This window comes from Urocitellus parryii, chromosome 3, assembly GCF_045843805.1.
Source record: "Urocitellus parryii isolate mUroPar1 chromosome 3, mUroPar1.hap1, whole genome shotgun sequence".
NCBI classification, from domain to species: Eukaryota; Metazoa; Chordata; class Mammalia; order Rodentia; family Sciuridae; genus Urocitellus; species Urocitellus parryii.
Window position 1 is genome coordinate 34,385,337 of NC_135533.1, and position 18,214 is coordinate 34,403,550.

At 35.8% G+C, this 18,214-nt stretch overlaps 1 protein-coding gene across 2 annotated transcripts in view; it reads left to right on the forward strand.

Moving 5' to 3' along the window:
• The first annotated feature begins 823 nt into the window (after window positions 1-823).
• The window catches only part of Glcci1 (glucocorticoid induced 1), an 83,731-nt gene continuing 66,340 nt past the window's right edge, over window positions 824-18,214 (forward strand). For both annotated transcript variants that reach the window (XM_026391551.2, XM_026391552.2), the window contains exon 1: window positions 824-1,334. In XM_026391551.2, coding sequence (XP_026247336.1) covers window positions 893-1,334 — 442 coding nt within the window. In that variant the 5' untranslated portion in view covers window positions 824-892. The remainder of the gene's footprint in view (window positions 1,335-18,214) is intronic.

Here is an 18,214-nt window from a genome sequence, read left to right on the forward strand (position 1 = left end):
TGCCCAGGAGGGTGGAGCCCTTGCAACCTGCTTACCCGGGCATATGCGTGTCGGTGGGTGTCGGAGCACGCGCAGGGCACACATGGACCTACTTTCCTAGTCTCGCTCTCACCTCAAAGGCTGTCAACTCTAAGGTCCCTCCCCGCGCGCACGCCCCCACCTCAGTCCTCCGCTCCTTCACGCCCCTCCCCCAAAGCGGGGTACATCAAGGTCATTGGCTAAAGTTCCTCTCACTCCTATTCCAGAACCAATCACTCGAGCTGGGGTGGAGAGCAGAGGAGCCAATGGGAGTGTTCCTTGCGGCAGCTGCCGGTCCCGACCGCCAGGAGGCGGTGCCGGGGGCGGGGTGCGGGTGGAGGATTAGTTGCCATTCCCAGTGAGAAGCGGGTAGAGGCGGCGGCGACGGCGTTTGCGGTGGCGCGGGCTCCGCGGAGCGCAAGGCACCTTGAGGCCCTTTTCCCCTACCCCCGTCCCTAGAAGCAGGAACCGCGGCCCTCCCTGCAGCTGCCGAGTTCTCCTGCGCGTGCAGTCCCCAAGGGCTGAGGAGAAGGCTGCGAGCGGCCCCGGGGCTGCGTGATCCGGGCGGGTGCCCTGTCAGCGCGATGCCCGGGGAGGTGGCGGCGTCTCCGGGCTCCTCACGGCCCCGGCCGTGACCGCCACGCCGATCCCAGCCAGGCGGTTGGGGCGGTTGGACGTTTGTTTTCGCAGCCTTCCCCTCCCCCCTCGCTGAGGCGGCGGGGGTGCGCGTTGGGAAGGGGGAGCCCAGAGACTCCTCCCCCTCCTCATACCCCCGCCCCTCCCCCTTACACACTCGCACGCACTATCGCGCCGGCTCCCACACGCTCGCGCGCCTCCGTGTCGGCCGGCGTCGTCCAGGGCCCGTGGAGCCACCATGTCCACTGCCTCCTCCTCCTCCTCCTCTAGTTCCTCTCAGACCCCTCATCCCCCGCCGCAGAGGATGCGGCGCAGCGCCGCGGGCTCCCCGCCGGCCGCCGCCGCCGGGAGCGGGAATGGTGCGGGCGGTGGCGTGGGCTGCGCCCCGGCTGCAGGAGCCGGTCGGTTGCTGCAGCCCATCCGCGCCACGGTGCCCTACCAGCTCCTGCGGGGCAGCCAGCACAGTCCCACTCGCCCGCCCGCCGCCGCCGCCTCGCTGGGCAGCCTCCCGGGGCCCGGCGCGGCCCGCGGCCCCAGCCCGCCCAGCCCGACGCCGCCGCCGGCCACAGCCCCTGCCGAGCAGGCGCCGCGGGCCAAGGGCCGCCCGAGACGGTCCCCTGAGAGCCACCGGAGGAGCAGCTCACCTGAGAGACGGAGCCCCGGCTCGCCGGTGTGCAGAGGTAGCGAGCCCAATCCTCCTGTCCTCCCGGGCTGCGTCTCCCCGATGGTGTCCTCCGTGGAAACTTCAGCCTCTCCGGGCTTCTCTTTGATAGTGCATTATTGAAGGTGTGAAAGTGGCTTTGGGAATCTCACCCCCCTGCGGTCGCTGCGGGGCTTGGAGGAGCGAACTGAAAAGCAACTTTTATTTGACCCTCATGTCGCCCCTCAGATTTTATCTTCCATCACTCGCCTGCGTCGAAAGGTTTTTCAGTTTAAGAGCTGATTAGTTCTCTCTCCCGTGTGTGTGCTGTTTGTAACCGGGTAAGGAAGAGCTGGGCGAAACACTTAAAACACGCACATAAACTCTCCAACTGCGGATAAGGTGCCTGGTAGTTGTAATCTCGGCAGTCTCTTTGTGCTTTCCTGTGAAGTTCCTAACGTGACTGTAACTACCAGGATATATGTGAGAGTGTGGGTTTGTGTGTGTAAAATGTGCCTGTAACTATCCGGACACACACACACGCGTATATACATACATGTGTGTGTGTGTGTGTATACACACACACATACATATGGATATGTATATATTTATTCCATTTCCGGAGAAGTAGTGGCGTTATAAGGCTGTGTAAAGAAGACAGTTTGGGCTGTGCAATTGTATAGGTTTTTTTTTTTTTCTTTCCAATCTCTCTCCTCTACTTTATATAGTCATGCATCAGAGCACAACTGCCCCTTGAAACGGTTTATGCCAAACTCATAGTTTTCACGATAAATTTCTAAAAACCTGTTTGTGGAATGTGTTCACCTTTTCTGTTCATTTTTAAGTACACTTAACAGTTCAGTTGAGCTGTGTAAAGATCTCAAGTTTCTTTTTTGTTAGATGTCAGAGGTAATGATGAGCTAGTGGATGTTGTGGGCTTCCCATAATGTTTTCTGTTTTGGTTTTGTTTTGTTTATGTCTAGGGACAAAGTGCATGATCTAGTTGAGTCCTGGGGGAGAAAAAGATAAGCCAAAACAGGGACTTAAAGCCCATAAGGGAGAGTGAAGTAGCTAATATTATTAGGCACCAGTTAAGGGCTACAGTTGCTGCTGCCGCTGCATTGTGGAGGGAAGGGATCATACTGAGTGGAAAAATCTCTGCTTGGAGGGGAAACACTGTCAAGTTCTGTTCGATGTTTATGTGGTATGTGGAATTTTTTAAATGGAGTTTTCTTGATGAAAGTGTTAGTGTTAGAAAAGCGATTTTGTTATGATAGATCAGTTTTGGTGTTTTTAGTTATAATATTTCAGACCTGTATAATTTGCATGTTGCCAAGGCACTTGTTTTCAGACCACTTGATGGTGAGCCCCAGTGTAGGATGTAGTGCAATGGGATAAGTACATGAGCTCCAAGGAATACATCCTGTAATCTGTATGCACCAGGAGGAATTTGCTCCCCCACTCCTCCCCCAGGTCAAGCCAGCTGCTGCAGAAACTGACATCCTCCAGCAAATCCTGAATGAATGAATGAAAACAACGTGATCTCCCTAATAATGACCACAACTGAACACACATCTTTGGCTGTGTTTTATAGAAAAGACCACTATTTTCCAACAGATTAATGCCATATGCAACTCCTTTGCACATTTTCTAGATCTGTATTAAATGAGAGGTAGTAGAAAGAAAGAAAAGAAGGCAGTTAAATAAATTTTTGCGTGATTTAGCTTTAGCAATGCATAAATTGAGTTTTGGGATTTTCTTTTAGGGACTAATGTAAAAAGCATAAAATAATGTTACAGATTGTGTACAGAGGATCTTGGGGCCAGAGTATGAGAAGTTTTGGCAATTCCTGCAACATTCTAATGGCCATCTAGTATCTCCTTTCCTTTTGTTGATAAACAGTAACATATTACAACAGATAATAGTACAACTTGTTTTTCTGCATCCTTCAAAAGCCCTAATGGTTTAGGAAATTACATGCCCCATCATCAAGAAGTTTTAATGAAACTTGTGATCAAGCTTAAACTCTCCCCTTTGTTGTAGCATGGTACATCCAAGTTTAATGCAATTTTAATGCAAACATGATGAAAACACTTTTCTGAGTCTGGTTGGGCACTAGACAGATTTGCAGTGTCAAAGCTTGTGCTGGGAATTGAAAGGCTTTCTCTGCTAGAGATGTTTTTCTGCTGTTCTTAACACCAGGTGGTTTTGTCAGCTTCTTCCATTGAAGTGATTTTGAATGCAGGCTCCTGTGTCCCTAGTTCCTTGATTATATTACCTCTATGTTACTTCTCCACATCCTGCCTTGTTTCTACCTATGTTAAAACTACACAAGTATTCTATCCTATTTAGCCATTTAAAATCCATGCTATGAGTTGATAGAATTTTCAACACTCATTTTCTTTTGAATTCTGCAAGATTCTGACTTCAGTAGATTTTAGCCTCTGCTGGTCAGGGTTCTTGCCGCTGCCACTACTGCTGCAGACACTGACATCACTATACTGCATGAATGAAAAACAACAACGTGCTCCATTTCTTCCCCTCTCTCGACCCCCTTCCTTTTCTGTACATTTCAGAGTGTGTGTGTTTGATAGTAGTATTGCACTGTGCTTTGAAGCTACATTTAAAAATATTAAGTAAATGCTGGCCTAGGGGATATGTATTTCCTATAGAGGCATATTGTTTACAGAAACCTTCCAAGTGCTGTGGGCATTTGGATTAGAGACGACGAGTGAGCTTTCATTATTTTGTGCATTTTATCTGGAGTGATGGTTATGGAAGAAAAATAGAGGCTTTACAGAGTTTTCTCTAATTCTTTTACCAAAAAGAAATTATGAAACAACATAATCTCTAAACACATTATGTCATTATTTTTCTCTTAAACATTTGTAGTATACCTATTTATAGGGTTAAGGCTAGACTGGTAGAGAATTGATATTCAGATTATTTCACAAAGCTGAGGAAAAGCTGACATCTATAAATAGGAGCAACGATAATATCATGTTAATTATAAAACCCAGCAAAAAGATTAATTTTCTTTAGTTACATGGCATAGTCCTAGATAGCTTAAATGGGTATCATAACAGAAGATGTATAAATTGGCAAAGATCTTGCTCTATCTAGAAGACATGGAGTTTTACAAATTGAAACTGTTTTGTTTATGCTCATGGATCATCCTCAATTTGTTTGTATTTTTTTCTTTCTTTTGTATTATTAAAACTACAAGGTTTGTTATTTATGTTCATTTCTGTACTTCTGCCATTAACAAAATGTCACCCTCCCCCTTGTTTGGTTCTAAAGGGTCTTGAAGTGGTGAATGACAAGCTGCTGAATGTGTCTTCAGACTCCCTGTGATGTGTTTGTAATAGATGTAAAATCATAAAGTATTATGCAAATAGTTATTTTTTGTAATGGTAATACATAAAGTCTACCTTTGAGATAAATAGAACAGCTTAAATGAGACTACAGCAGAATGTTAATGTTAAAATTAATGATCTTTAAAAGCATTAGTAACAACCAAAAGAAAATATAATAAAGTTGCCTCTTTCTGAAACCTCATTGAGCAAAACCCATGGATTTAAACACAGAAGAAATCCAATTTTACTGTGTGAGATAGTAAGTAGCAAGTACAGATCCTCTTGTGGTTTTTTAGTAAAGATTGAGTATTGGGATGAATTATAAATTCTGAAGTATGTAAAAACAGTTGCATCAGAGAACCTCAGATTGGAGAATATTGCATATTTCAGATGCATTGAATCTAGTAACAAAAATATGAAAAAACTTGAAACTTACATAGCTCCTCCTGTGAAAAATAGCATGTGTTAGTTTCTGATTTAACATATCAGATTTATTTTGACCTAATACTCTATAGAGTGAAATTTGATTAGAATTTTTCATAATACCTGAAAACCTCATTGTTTATACTTACAGAAATTATGATTTTATTTTAAAAGATAATGTAAAGCCAAGCCAGTATATAATGGTGACTGTGTACCATGTATGCATGTCTTTGTGTTTTAATTAGTCCACTTTCAGTTTTTTATTCTTTTCATTAAATCCCTCTTTTTCAGTCATTTTTATGCTGGGCTCAGTTGTGTAATGCAAACATTTTTTAGTAATTTTTTCCTCTCTTTAGAGATAGTCATATTCTCTTCTTATAAAGTTTATTCTTAGACTGATATTTTTGGATATTAAAGTCTCTCCTCCCCCTTTTAAGATGAGGTTTTTAAATAGTATTTAAAGGAAAATTTTTCAAAGCTTTGCTGTATTAGAGTGGAAATATGTGTAAGTTTTAGCTTTTTCTAAAATAACAGATTTCAAATACTGATTTGGGGAAAGGTTTTCAGCCTCTGAGAACTATGCTAAATAGCAACAATAGTCATTATTTATGGATCTAATTCTTCCCATTACTTAATTCATGGTGTATAAAATTTCCAGATCAATAAGTGAATAGCCAAATAGACAAGTGAATTTATCAATATACTATGTTATGTTTAAATATTGTATTCCTCTATTACTCTAAGCATATTGAATACTGAATGTCTGTGGTGTATAAAAGCACCTTAATTTTTAACTAGATATAGGATTGTGTGTGTGTGGAACTGAAAATCATTTCATTCATTTCAGTACTTTTTACACAACATGCTTCACTCACTGTAGTGTACATTTCTGCAAAGACCTATTGCAAATTAGGATTTGTATACTGGCATAATGTTGAAGTATAATGATATCTTTGCAATTTTGATCTTATTTGTGATAATGTATACTTCATGTGAATAAGAAAACAAGGGAGTAATTGGTCCCTTTGCCATGAATAAAATGGAAATAAATGACAGTGTTCAACAGACAGGCAAGAGTTTTCCTTAAGTTTGAAATTTAAATCCTAAATGCCTATTTTACCAAACTGTTAGCATGGAGCTAATAATCTGCCTAAGAGTATATGCTAAAAACTTTATTTTTCTTAATTTTAGTTTGATCTTTTCTCCAGAACTTAGAATTCCCAGATACCACCCAAATAGGCTTTTCTATAGTACCTATCCTGAGTCTTGTTGTCTTTTGTTTTAAGTATATAATTTTGTGCTCTTACTAATAAATGTCTAAGAACAAATCATTGACACTCTTTTCTGTCCTGTACACTATTTAATTATTTTGACCAGAGGCTGACCTTATTTGTGTATCCTGATATCTAACTGGTTTGCCAATAGCAAGCAGAAGAAAGAGAACACTACTCATCTATAGGTATAGAAAGTCTGGGGAACTGATGAAATACCAGAAGCCACCTGTCTTTCCCATGTTTACCCTTCTTCTGGATCCCTGAAAATGACTTCACTCATCAATCATCCAGCTATTCTTTGTTTTGCAAAACAAAGTATAATGGATTATCAGTAATTCTGAAAAATCTAAGGATTTTACTTATGAACAAATTCTAGAAAAGTACTCTTCTACTATTTCATTTTACAAGGAACAGACATGACAGATACCTTTAAGCACTGCTGTTTACTTCAAGGGAGTGTTGTTGAGGCAAATACCAGGAGGAGGCAAATTCATGAATACCTCAAGCACTTTCCCCTATCTTAAGCTGTCTTTGGTTGTAGGTAATAAGCAAAAAAAAAAAAAAAAATTGAGTGCTAAATATATACCATATATACCAAGCAGTGCATACTCTCATTCAGCAATGAAATAGATTTATAATTCAGATTCTGGATTCAGTGTTCATTCTATGAAACTGTACTGTTGTGCCTAACTAAAAAATTCTGGTGTTGATGATCAGCTGAGCTTTTAGACCTTAAAAAATGACAAATGGATGGACTTTCTTTTGTTTCCATGGCACTATTATGCTGCACTGGATATGCTTTGACATTTTCAGAATGTCTAAAAATGTGAAATATTGTTTGGTGAATGTAAACTAGAATATGGAAGGATTGGCTATTTTTCTCATTTGTTTCTTACATAAAGAGAATGAGCATGTGTACATGTGTACATGCTTTTTCCTGAGGGCTCAATATGAACTTGATTGTGTCTGGCCCCCCAAGTGTGCTGTCTTTGAATATAGTGAGCAGAAGAACTTTTCTCCATTAGTAATAAAAGTTGTATTTATGATAAACTCATGTCAGGAATCACTAAACATTACTAGTCACAAGTGATTATCTTTGTGCCCAGAGCTGAGTTGATTCAACCTTCCTAAGAACTGATGGTTACTTATGCATATTGTGGGTTTGAACTTTATACAACATAATGAAATGTCATCCTAGTGCACCTTAATAATGACTTGCCAAAAATAAGGATGAGTTAAACCAATGAAGCCCATGATTGTGTGGTAGGTTAGTGTCCAGGATTGTCTGCCAAGGTATTAGAATTGTGAAGAAATCAACCAATCACCTAAATGTGTTTCATAACAAAATAGTAAAAACTGCTATAACTTGCTGCTGAATATTACTGAAAACTGAATACCTATTAACAGTAATAGTTCCTTATTTTTTCTAGTATGTCCATTAGAAAAGTTTTGTAAATAGTCCATTTGCTGATTTTGCCTTTTATATTATTGAAAAGTTATTGGTATGCTGCTGAAGAAAACAGTTGTGCTTTTCTTGAGCAGAATCAATAAGATATAAATGAACTCTTTGTGGTTTAATTAGCTTTATTAATATCTATTTTATACCTGATAAAAGGAGTACTTTAGTAGTATTGAATATTGTATGACTGGTTATTGACTAACTAGAATTATGCTATAACTGATTCTGAAATTTTATTTTGGGGATTATTCGTTTTTTCCAATGAAGGTAGAATGAAAAAAGTGACTACATTATTCCTTGATAATATGACTTGGCTTTTTTTTCCCTCTAGAATTAATGACCAAATCAAAGTCCAAAGTAATTATTTTCCAAATGGTTCCATGAAAGTGTCTTAGAACAGAAAGATATACTGAAAAATACTAGATTTGGAGTTAAGAGACCTGGGTTCTACTTTCAGTTTTAACCTTTGACTTTGAACAAGTCACTGACTCTTTGCATCTTATTTTATCTTTTAAATAAAGTTAGGTGGGTAGGAATAGTTAAGATTTGGGCTGGGTAAGGAAAAGATTCTTAGTTAAAGGAAAAGAAATTTTATTATACTTGATGATTCTTAATAAAATTAGTTATTGAACTTTTATGTCATTTACTAACCTTCATTAGAACTCACCATAGGGTTGCTTTTATCAACCTCTTCATAGAGGAAGAAATAAGGTCCTTAAAGTTCAGTAATCTTGGCTTAAAGACAGGCAGTATACACAGAGGGTACAGAGTGCCTTGTGAATGCTAAGGCCCGACTTCCAGATAGCTGAAGTTTTCTTTTGGAATCTATTTAGTTATGGGGCAGGAAAGCATACACAGTGGGTAACTTCACTGCCTTTTCAGTGAAGACATAAGCTAAAAATAGTTTTGGAGACTTGGGTGAAGAAAGCTAAATAGAACTATACTTTAGGGACCATGGAATTAAAATAGCTGTGTGTCTCTCCAGTAATTGAGGCCCCAGGTATGCATATAAGAATGGCATAGTATATGAAACCTTACTGTGTCATTATTAGACATTCTTCCCTTTGTCCTTAAAGACATACCACCTTATTAACTTATCAGTTTATCATTAATTAAAAAACTAAAAAATTTATTTCGTATAACCCTAAAATTTGTGTGGAGTTTGTAAACCTTGAAAAAAGATCTCCCTATTTATAATAAAGTATCATAAGTTTCCATTCACCTCCAGGAATATGATTATTTTTCTCATCCATTGATATTTATTTATTTATTGAGATGGGAGTCTCATGATGTTGTCCAGGCTGGTCTAAAACTCCTGTACCCAAATGATTTTTTTCATCTCAGCCTCCTGAGTTCTGGGACTTACAGATGTGTGCCACCTTACCTGGCTCACCCTTAATATTTCAGTGATATTTAAAACAGTATCTTTTATATAGCACTGCCATAGCAAAGTAAGGCATACTACCTTAAAAACAGTTTGATTTATATCTAATTAACTCTTTTCTAGGTTTGCTGATGTAATATAGAAAATAAATTTTAATCTCAATTTTTTTCATAAAAATATTTGGGCATTTTTTGTGAGTGTTGTTTCTGCTTACTATTAAGCTAGTCTGAATGTGGAAATGAGACCCTTCATAAATAACATTAGAAACTGTATTTTTATTAAGAAATTTAAAATCATTTTATTTAGAGTCTATGTGGTAGTTAGTTTCTCATGACATTTCTTCTATAATTATTTTTACTTCTTAAATATATTGGTCTGTTTACAAGTTGAATTGGTTAAATAATACTGGTACCTTAGAAGATAATAAAAACTAGTAGAAGTTAGTTTTTGCTCAGGATTGCATCAGGTCTAGCCACACAAATTATTCTATTCTCATGTAAACCTGTGAAATGAGCCTTACATGAAGACACAAAAAGACGGTACAAAAAGATCATAATAAAATATGGGCTTGTTTATATATTTGCTGGTGGTATATAAACAAAATATATTCATAGTATCTTTTAAAGTTATGTGACAACATTGTTTCTTCTAAAGTAATTTTGGGTTATTTGATAGTTTCACCCCTAGAAAGTATCAACTGTACTTTTCCTGCTTCTAGTCAGATCCTTTAAGGGTCTAGTACTTACTAAATGGCGCTAGCAAATATTAATAAACACAGTTTATTATAGTATTGTGAAATTGGGGATTTAAACTGAGAAATTAGGATTTTCAAAAAAACCCTAAATATTCTGCAACATTTTGATCAGATAGCTTATTAAAAAAACTTATTTTGAAATTGTTTTAATACTTTTTATGTCAGAAACAACCCATTATTAAAAACACCTTATTCAATTGACCACATTTGCTTACTTTTTATCTTTTTGGATAACATATGTCCATATGCTATGTTCAAGTAAGCCTTTTTTTAGTATAGCTTAAATTCCAGTGATAACTTCAGTCAAGTAATGTTTCCACCAGGTATTGTACTTGTTGACAATACCCTGGTTAGTAAAGCAAAGGGATTTTCTACCTCTTTAATATTTATTAAACCCCTACCACATGCCGTTTGACTTTTAAAACATACTTTGTGCAAGTGGTGTGCTCACATTTGTATTTCTAAGCAAGGTTAATCATTAAAATTCTGCCTTAGTTTGATTCAGTATTCAGAATCATTTGTGAATTATTATGGTTTTGTGCTTACCTCTCTGAGTTAACTTGAGCTTTTTGGTTTTCTATTTTAAAGTTGCCACAGTGTGTGTGTGTGTGTGTGTGTGTGTGTGTGTGTGTGTGTATTTTTTTCTTTTATTAAATCTTAGAATAGCTTCATTCTATGGCTTCTATATTACATGTAGAATATTTTTGTATATATTCTGTTGTGTTTGGCTTAGGATGATGTCACTGACCCTTCTGTCTCTGAACACATATACATATCCACTGTTACAGAAGTCTGAACTGTATTGTCCAGTGTGGTTTCTTATGCAGTAATATTGCATAGTAAAACTTAGTGATGTCCTGAGAGGCTGTTGAAATGTGTAAGGCTTGGCTCTGGCTGAATATCTGTTATCACTACATTAGAATGGAAAGTAGTAAGCATATCATGTGTTATATTACCATTTACTTGATAGCTTAGCATAGTGACTTATTTTACCTTATTATAATCAGAGTTTACCTATTTTTATTTTTGTCCACTTTTAGTTTTTAAAGAAATACTAGTATTATAACATTTAGCATTACTATTTGATTTAATCTTTTGGACAGTGCCATATTTTATTTTGTACTGTGCCAAGTGATCAAAAAATTAACATCTTTGTGCCAATATTTCTATTTAAAGGAAGAAATGTTACACTTAAATCTTATGATAATAGAAGTAGATGTTAGATGAATCATATTTTGTGTGTCTTTTTTCTTTTTTTTTTAATGTTGCACTTGGAACATGGAAAATAAGTTTCTGGCCCTTGAATATAACTATATAAGAAGTAATTTTAAATTGTACATAGGAATTTTAGGAAATAGGAACAAGTAGGAAAAGTAATGATATAAATTATTATTGTTTTATTCATTTAAAAATATTATTCACTTCTTAAAATTCCTCAAAATGTTTGAGAAAGTAATATTATAGTACAGTCATGGAATCTTTGAATATTTGACCCACTGTATTATTCTGTAGTTAATACAACTGTTTGAAAGCCCTTGGAAGTTTAGTTATGACTTTCATTTACGTTAAACTCATCTATTGTTTTTATAATTCTGTTCAAGATAATTTGGGTAGATGTGTCTGCTTCATCTAATGACACATGTCATTTTTAGCATTTAGCATCTGTCATACAGTTTCTAGTACTTATATTATCCTGCAGTAAATATTTGTTTAAATCCTTACATAGGGTTTATATAGCGGTTTCACCTTGAGATTTATATGTACATGTGTGGGGGGGTGGGAATTTAGGTGTTTACACTTGTGTGTAAATACACTCACACACACATACATGGAAAGAGCACAAGTTTGTACATACTGTATTTAAATCACTCAACAGTGATTGTTAGGTCATGCTGTCCTATAAATATGCGACAGAGGTTGAAATTAATGGATTATACTTATATCACCCATTTTCTAGAATGCTTAGTCATTTATGTAACTAATGGCTTTTATCTTTGTTTAGGGCCTGTCTTTCAGTGTTAGTGTACAAGCTTCTAAAATCACCAATTTAGACCTTTGTATAGTACAGGTTCTTTTGCTGATGGAGATGGGCTGGGACAAAGATAAATTATGTCGAATAGTCCACTTTTTAAAGATGGAAGATAGATTTCTGCACAAAGAGTGTCTAAGTTACATTTAGAATTCTGTCAAGTGAATTTTGGCCTTGTGAAGCTCCATGGAATCAGCTTCTTAATATAATTAGAGTAACTCAAATCATTCCCAAAATTTGATGGGCTTTTGAATTTAGATGTTTGTATAGTTTCTCCTAAAGGTCATGATTATATTATACTAAGCTTGTAAAGAGAATGTGAATTACATATTCCCTTTGTACCTTATTATAATGTAAAATTTAAACTGTAATGCAAATTTCAGGGTGACTATTTGCTTTACAGAATGTCTATCTTTGGTACAAATAAAATAATTCAATTTCCCAGAATGTTATTTACGAAAACTTTTTAGGAAGTCAGTTATTCAAGGTTAAAGTTCAATCATCTCAGGTGGTAAAAACATATTACTGAATATTGTAATTTGTCATTGCTGAATAAAATGTTCTGACATTTGGCAAATTAACAGTATCCTAAGAAGGTGTTAGAACTGAGCATAAATAAATGTTTTCCATTTCCTTTCTATGAGTTTTAGAATTCTAAACAAATTTGGAATTCAAATAACTTTTAAAAGGAAGAGGACTCATGTACTAAAGATTTTATACCTCTGTGAAAAAATATGTGATTATATTATACTAATATAGTATATTATATTTATGTTAGATAAATATTCTGAGGCCTTTTCTGGAATATTTGTCCTTATTGAAAAAAAGAAGAAGAAGAGAAGGCATTGGTTGAGTTATAACTTTCTAGCAAACTGTTCCTAACCAGCTTTACAGAAGTATTCCTACCTTATGAAAAACTTTCACAAAACCCTGTACTCTTATGAAAATGTCAGGAAGACAAACAATAAGTAAGCATAATTAAACTCGATATAGTATTAATGCTGTGGATTGTGCTTTTATTTACAATTATATATTCCTAAGGCTGACTTTAACATATGAAGTTCCTGTATATCAATACACCTATAAGGCCAATTGATGTGTGTACTCCTATAGGTTCACTTTGTGTGTATGTGAGACAAAGAGAACTGAAGTTCACATTCCTTTCTCTGAAAACATGAATCACTGGCTCCTGATACTTTGTCTATAGAGGGTAGTAGTTCATGAACATCTTTTTGTAATACTTTTAAATAATTTTAATATACTGAGTGGTACTTAGAGATTTTGCTCACCTTATATAAGATAAAACCAATTGAATTCCAATTAGACACAGTTTTGAAGGACTTCTTATGATTATGGGAAAAATTACTGTTTATAGTATTACAGTTATATTTCCTTCATGGAAACATGTTGAATGCCAAATTCTGTGACAGAACCCTTTACTTAAAGGATATTTGGTAAGAAATAAGTTTGTTATGTGGTTTGGGGAAAAAATCAAGTCAGTTTAAATTTAAATATAAATTCCCTTTTTGGAATCATCTAACATAGTTTGATATGATGGTCTAGTTACCTATAGTTTAAACTTCTTAACAGATATGTAATTTTCTCAGTTGGGATTGACTTTGTCATTTTTAAGCACAATATTATGCTCAAAGTTAGAATTGAAACAAGCATTGAAAAGTGTAGTCACTGTATTTCTTCTGACCATGTTTATTCTCATAATTTTTACAACAAATTAAAACAAACATCCTTATATTCTATAAACTTACAGGTCTAAATATTTTAAAATATCATAATAACTGACTTTGGATGTTTTATTCGTGCTTTTTATCTTGTTGGACCTGTGTTTCACAGAGAAGAATATATCATACTTCCTTAGTATGGGAATTCATTTTGAGCTTATATGGTTTGAAAAAGTGGCCTAGTGTATTTTTCTATGCTGAGAGAAGAAAAAAAATAACTTATTAACAAATATTTTCTGTATAAGTTTAAACTAGGATTCAGTATGAAAATGATTTCTTTAGTTTATTGCTGCTATGGACACCACCTTGGTTATAAGATATTCAGACTCAGAGCATCATTGTATTGAGTGAGTTCTTATTTCCTGCCATCATAATCCTTATTTTCTCTCTCCTTCCTCCCCCCCACCTCTTTTTTTTTTTTTTTTCATTTGACAAGTCATGGTATCTTCTCCTATGTATTTAGAATTATCTCCTGAATCTGGCTCATCTCTTCCATGTTCTAATTATCACTTATTTCTTGTACTGTTGGAATTGATTCTTTTTCCATGCCATTAGTCTCACATCTTTAATTTAGCCATTTTATTGATACAAGTAGTCTTTCTTTAGGAAAGAAAAAAAACTGATTTTGATGAAAAATTTCTGTTGGTTCCTGGGCAATAAGGGGTAAATTCCAACATTTTTAGCTTGACATAAAAGACTTATCTTAATATCCTCCAGTGGGTATCGTGTCTTCTTCCAAACTGAACGTACTTTTTGTTAAAGGTACTGTTGACTTTTTTAGCTCTGTGCTTTGAATACATGTTCCCTATGAGGGATATCTGTGTTTCCAGTATGTAGGCTTCTTTGCCTAAAAATCCCACAGTTTGCTCTTTGCATACAGCTTTCATTTATCATCCTTCTTTGTGAAAAACGTTCCAGGTATAGATAGTTGTTACTTCCTCTGAATATTCCAAGTATTATATTTACCTCTTTATATTGTATAGCTATTTAAGGTACTTAAACTAAAATGTCAGCCTCTCAAGGGTAGAAATTCTGGTATAAGGTTCTCACTGCCTGCCAAATATATTTCTCTACCTGAATGTTTTGATTACATTTTATCACTCTGCCTGAAATTTTACTAATTAAAGATTCTTTCAAGTTGACAATTATTATTTTTTAAGTACAGTTCTCTCTGAAAGGATACCCTTGAGACTATCTTCAAATGAATTAGTTCAGTTAGATTATTTTTCTTGTGATATTTAGCTGAGAATAATACACAGAGATTAAGAGTTTTCTTGAAAGAGGGAGGAAATGGTATAAATCCTTTACCTGAGAAAAAGTGCTAGTTTTCAATAAAATTGAATGATGTGAGAATGCAGTACCTAATCTCCAAATGCCTCCTAATTCTAAAGCCTGAACTAACACTGAAATCTGTCAGTATGCAGGAGATACTCCATTAAGTTTGATTGTGTGATCTTGGTGGAATGCATTTATTTGGATATAATTGGTTATCACCAACTAAAGATTTTATAACTACTTACTGATTAAAATTTTAAAAATCATCTTCAAAGTAGTTTGAAGATGTTTTAAGCAATAGCAGCCCTGTGCAAATAAGACCATGTGTACTTGGCAAGGACAAGAAATTTAGTGTCTTTGCTAAGTAGTCATGTTATTTTATATAAACATATTAATTGGGCACATGCTGTATGGAGAGTTCTGTATCACATGAACCTGCTCTAATTACCTGTTTGTGAAATATTTGAGCATAGAAACATGATTCTTTATATAAATGAGGACAATAGAATGAATTCAAATTTTTTTCACAGTGATTTTATATGACCTCATAAAGATTGTTAAAGTGAAATATAGAGCTATTCTATTTGCAGCACTTCCAGGAAATCTGCTTTTTAATAAAGAGGTCCAGAATATATACCTGGCAATTTTTAGTTTTGAATATTTAGTGTATAAGGGCCACGGAGAGACTCATTATGTAGTATCTATAAATTCAACAAGTTTATTGAGTAGATGTTTTATGTATTATAGAAAAAACCTTGCTTTTTCTGGTAGCTAAGTCTTGCATTAATCATTAAATGAATAGTAAATGGATTTTTATTGGAAAATTTTTCTTTCCTATCATTCTTAAGTGAAACTAGAATAGTTAAAATATAGGTGGAAGGTGAGGCAGATAGAAGTGAATGATGGGACATTTCCATGAAAAATAAGTGAACTGCATTATTTATAATGCTCTGAACACATTGTTCAGTTCTTTGTCCTATCTCAAACTACATAAAAAGAATTAAAAAATTAATTAGAGGTGAAGAGGTAGAGAAAGGGAAAAAATCGATTTGAGCCATCTTTTTTGTATAATTGAGTTGATATGGTTTCATTTTCCTCCCACATTGAAATAAGCCTGTAGTACATCTGGAGGTGATAGTGGTTTTTATTTTCAGTGTCCTAGCTCTTCTTAAATTATACACAGAACTGTAATCTGAGATTAATTTAATCATTTTGGGGGGCATTGAAGTTGAACAATGCTCTTTTATTATTTAAGGAAAATATTAAATAAAAATTAACTTAGTTATTAAAGGTGAACCCTGGGACTTTGTATCTTTAGTTCATTTTTGTCTCTTTGACAGTGTCATTTTGATTGATGTACTGCTCAATCAATAAACTGTTCTTAACTAAGATTTTTATTTGGGGGTGGGGGTACTCGGGCTCTCGACCACTGAACCACATCCCCAGCCCTGTTTTATATTTTATTTAGAGACAGGTTCTCACTGTGTTGATTAGTCCCTTTGCCTTTGCTGAGGCTGGCTTTGAACTCAAAATCCTCCTATCTCAGCTTCCTTAACTATTGGGATTACAGGCGTGTGCCACCGCGCCTAGCTTGACTAAGATTTTAATAGCCAGTTTTGTGGCAACTAAGGGAATAAAGTATGGTTGCATTCTAAGATATTTCATGACACTTTTCCCCCTGCAATTTATCATGCCATTAGTAGACTTTATTTCTTCTTAAGTTGCTCTCAGTTCTTGGGATTGCTTCCTGGCAGTCTTATGTACAATATTTGTAGAATTGTTGGGATGGAAGGTGTTCTGTCTGTGTATGCAAACACTGACTGGTGTTTTACCATCTTCTGTTTTACTCCCTGGTCTCTACAAAGGTGTCATTTGTATAAGACATTTTCCTTCAGGATGTTTCCTGCAGATTTTGGCCATTCGAACTTTAATGAAGCATTCAGTTTTGGGTAAATTACTGCTTCACAACTACATGTTTGATTCTTTAGTGTCAATATTTATGAAAGTAAATGCTAGAATAAACATCTGTTCTCTTATTTTTGAAACCTTCATTCTGTTCAGCCTGTTTATTCTGGGTTTACTCTAGAAAGGTGGTGTTAGTTGTGTATTTCCTAGTCAACAACATATTTACCTTTGCTGCATCTCAGGATAGAGTTTTTGGGGAAGTACAGCTTGTAAGCTAGATTTAATTTACTAGATTATTTTTCATGAAGCATATGAGTGGATCCAGACAGATTTCTGTACAGAATTTTTTCCTTTTCCTCTCACTAGTAGATTAGCTTAATTGGCTATCATATCTTACTGAGTTAAGCAGTTACTCTTTTCCTAAGCCTTTCTCCTAATCTCTTATACATTTAACTATGGATTTAACTTTTCCCCATATTACTAGGCTGTTCTGAGCTAATCTATAGTTATTATTATATAAGCAAAGTTCTTAAATTCTTGAATGTTTTTATTTACAAATTATTTTTTTAAAATAAATTTATAATTTCGTAAATTTTCAGTTATCATGAGAAGAGTATTCATTGTCTAGAGACTGATGTGCTTCTCTGTCATATTAAGTCATTTTTTATTCAAATAGAAGATAAGAAAGCTGATAATTTTCTATGAAGAATGTCACTTTTCATTTTGTTTTTCAGTCACAGAAACTGTAGTCATACAAATACCTAAATATCTCATTTTGCATGTCATAATTTGATTATCCTTTTGTAGCGATTCCATAATAGTCACAATCAGTTCTTTTAACCTTGAAAATAATTTAGGAACTCTTTTGTTCTTTACTAACATGTCTAATTGATGGTAGGTGGTGGGGTGAGAACCTGGTTTTTCTCTCTGTTTTTTCAGAGGTGCTTTTAGGTGACCCCATTGCAAAGAAAAAGTCATCCTCAGTGCTTCTTTCCATGTTCTCTTTTTCTAATTGGCACTCTCTTCTAGCTCTTTAGTCTGCATTCCCACCATTTTCCATGATAAACACTTTTCCCATAAAAAGGATCCTGTTAGTTCCTTCCAGGTTCTTGCTATAGGTTTCCATAAGATGCACTTTGGGATTTGCTCTGTGATTATCAGCTTTGGAGTGAGAGAAAAGCAAGAATTCTATTAAGGTCATGAATGTAGATGCTTCAGTTTTAGTTTCTCTTATACATTGGTCAGGAGCTGATGTTTTTAATTATGTTATCTAGGAAAAAAATATCTCTAATAAGACTAGCCAACACAATGAAAATGTATTG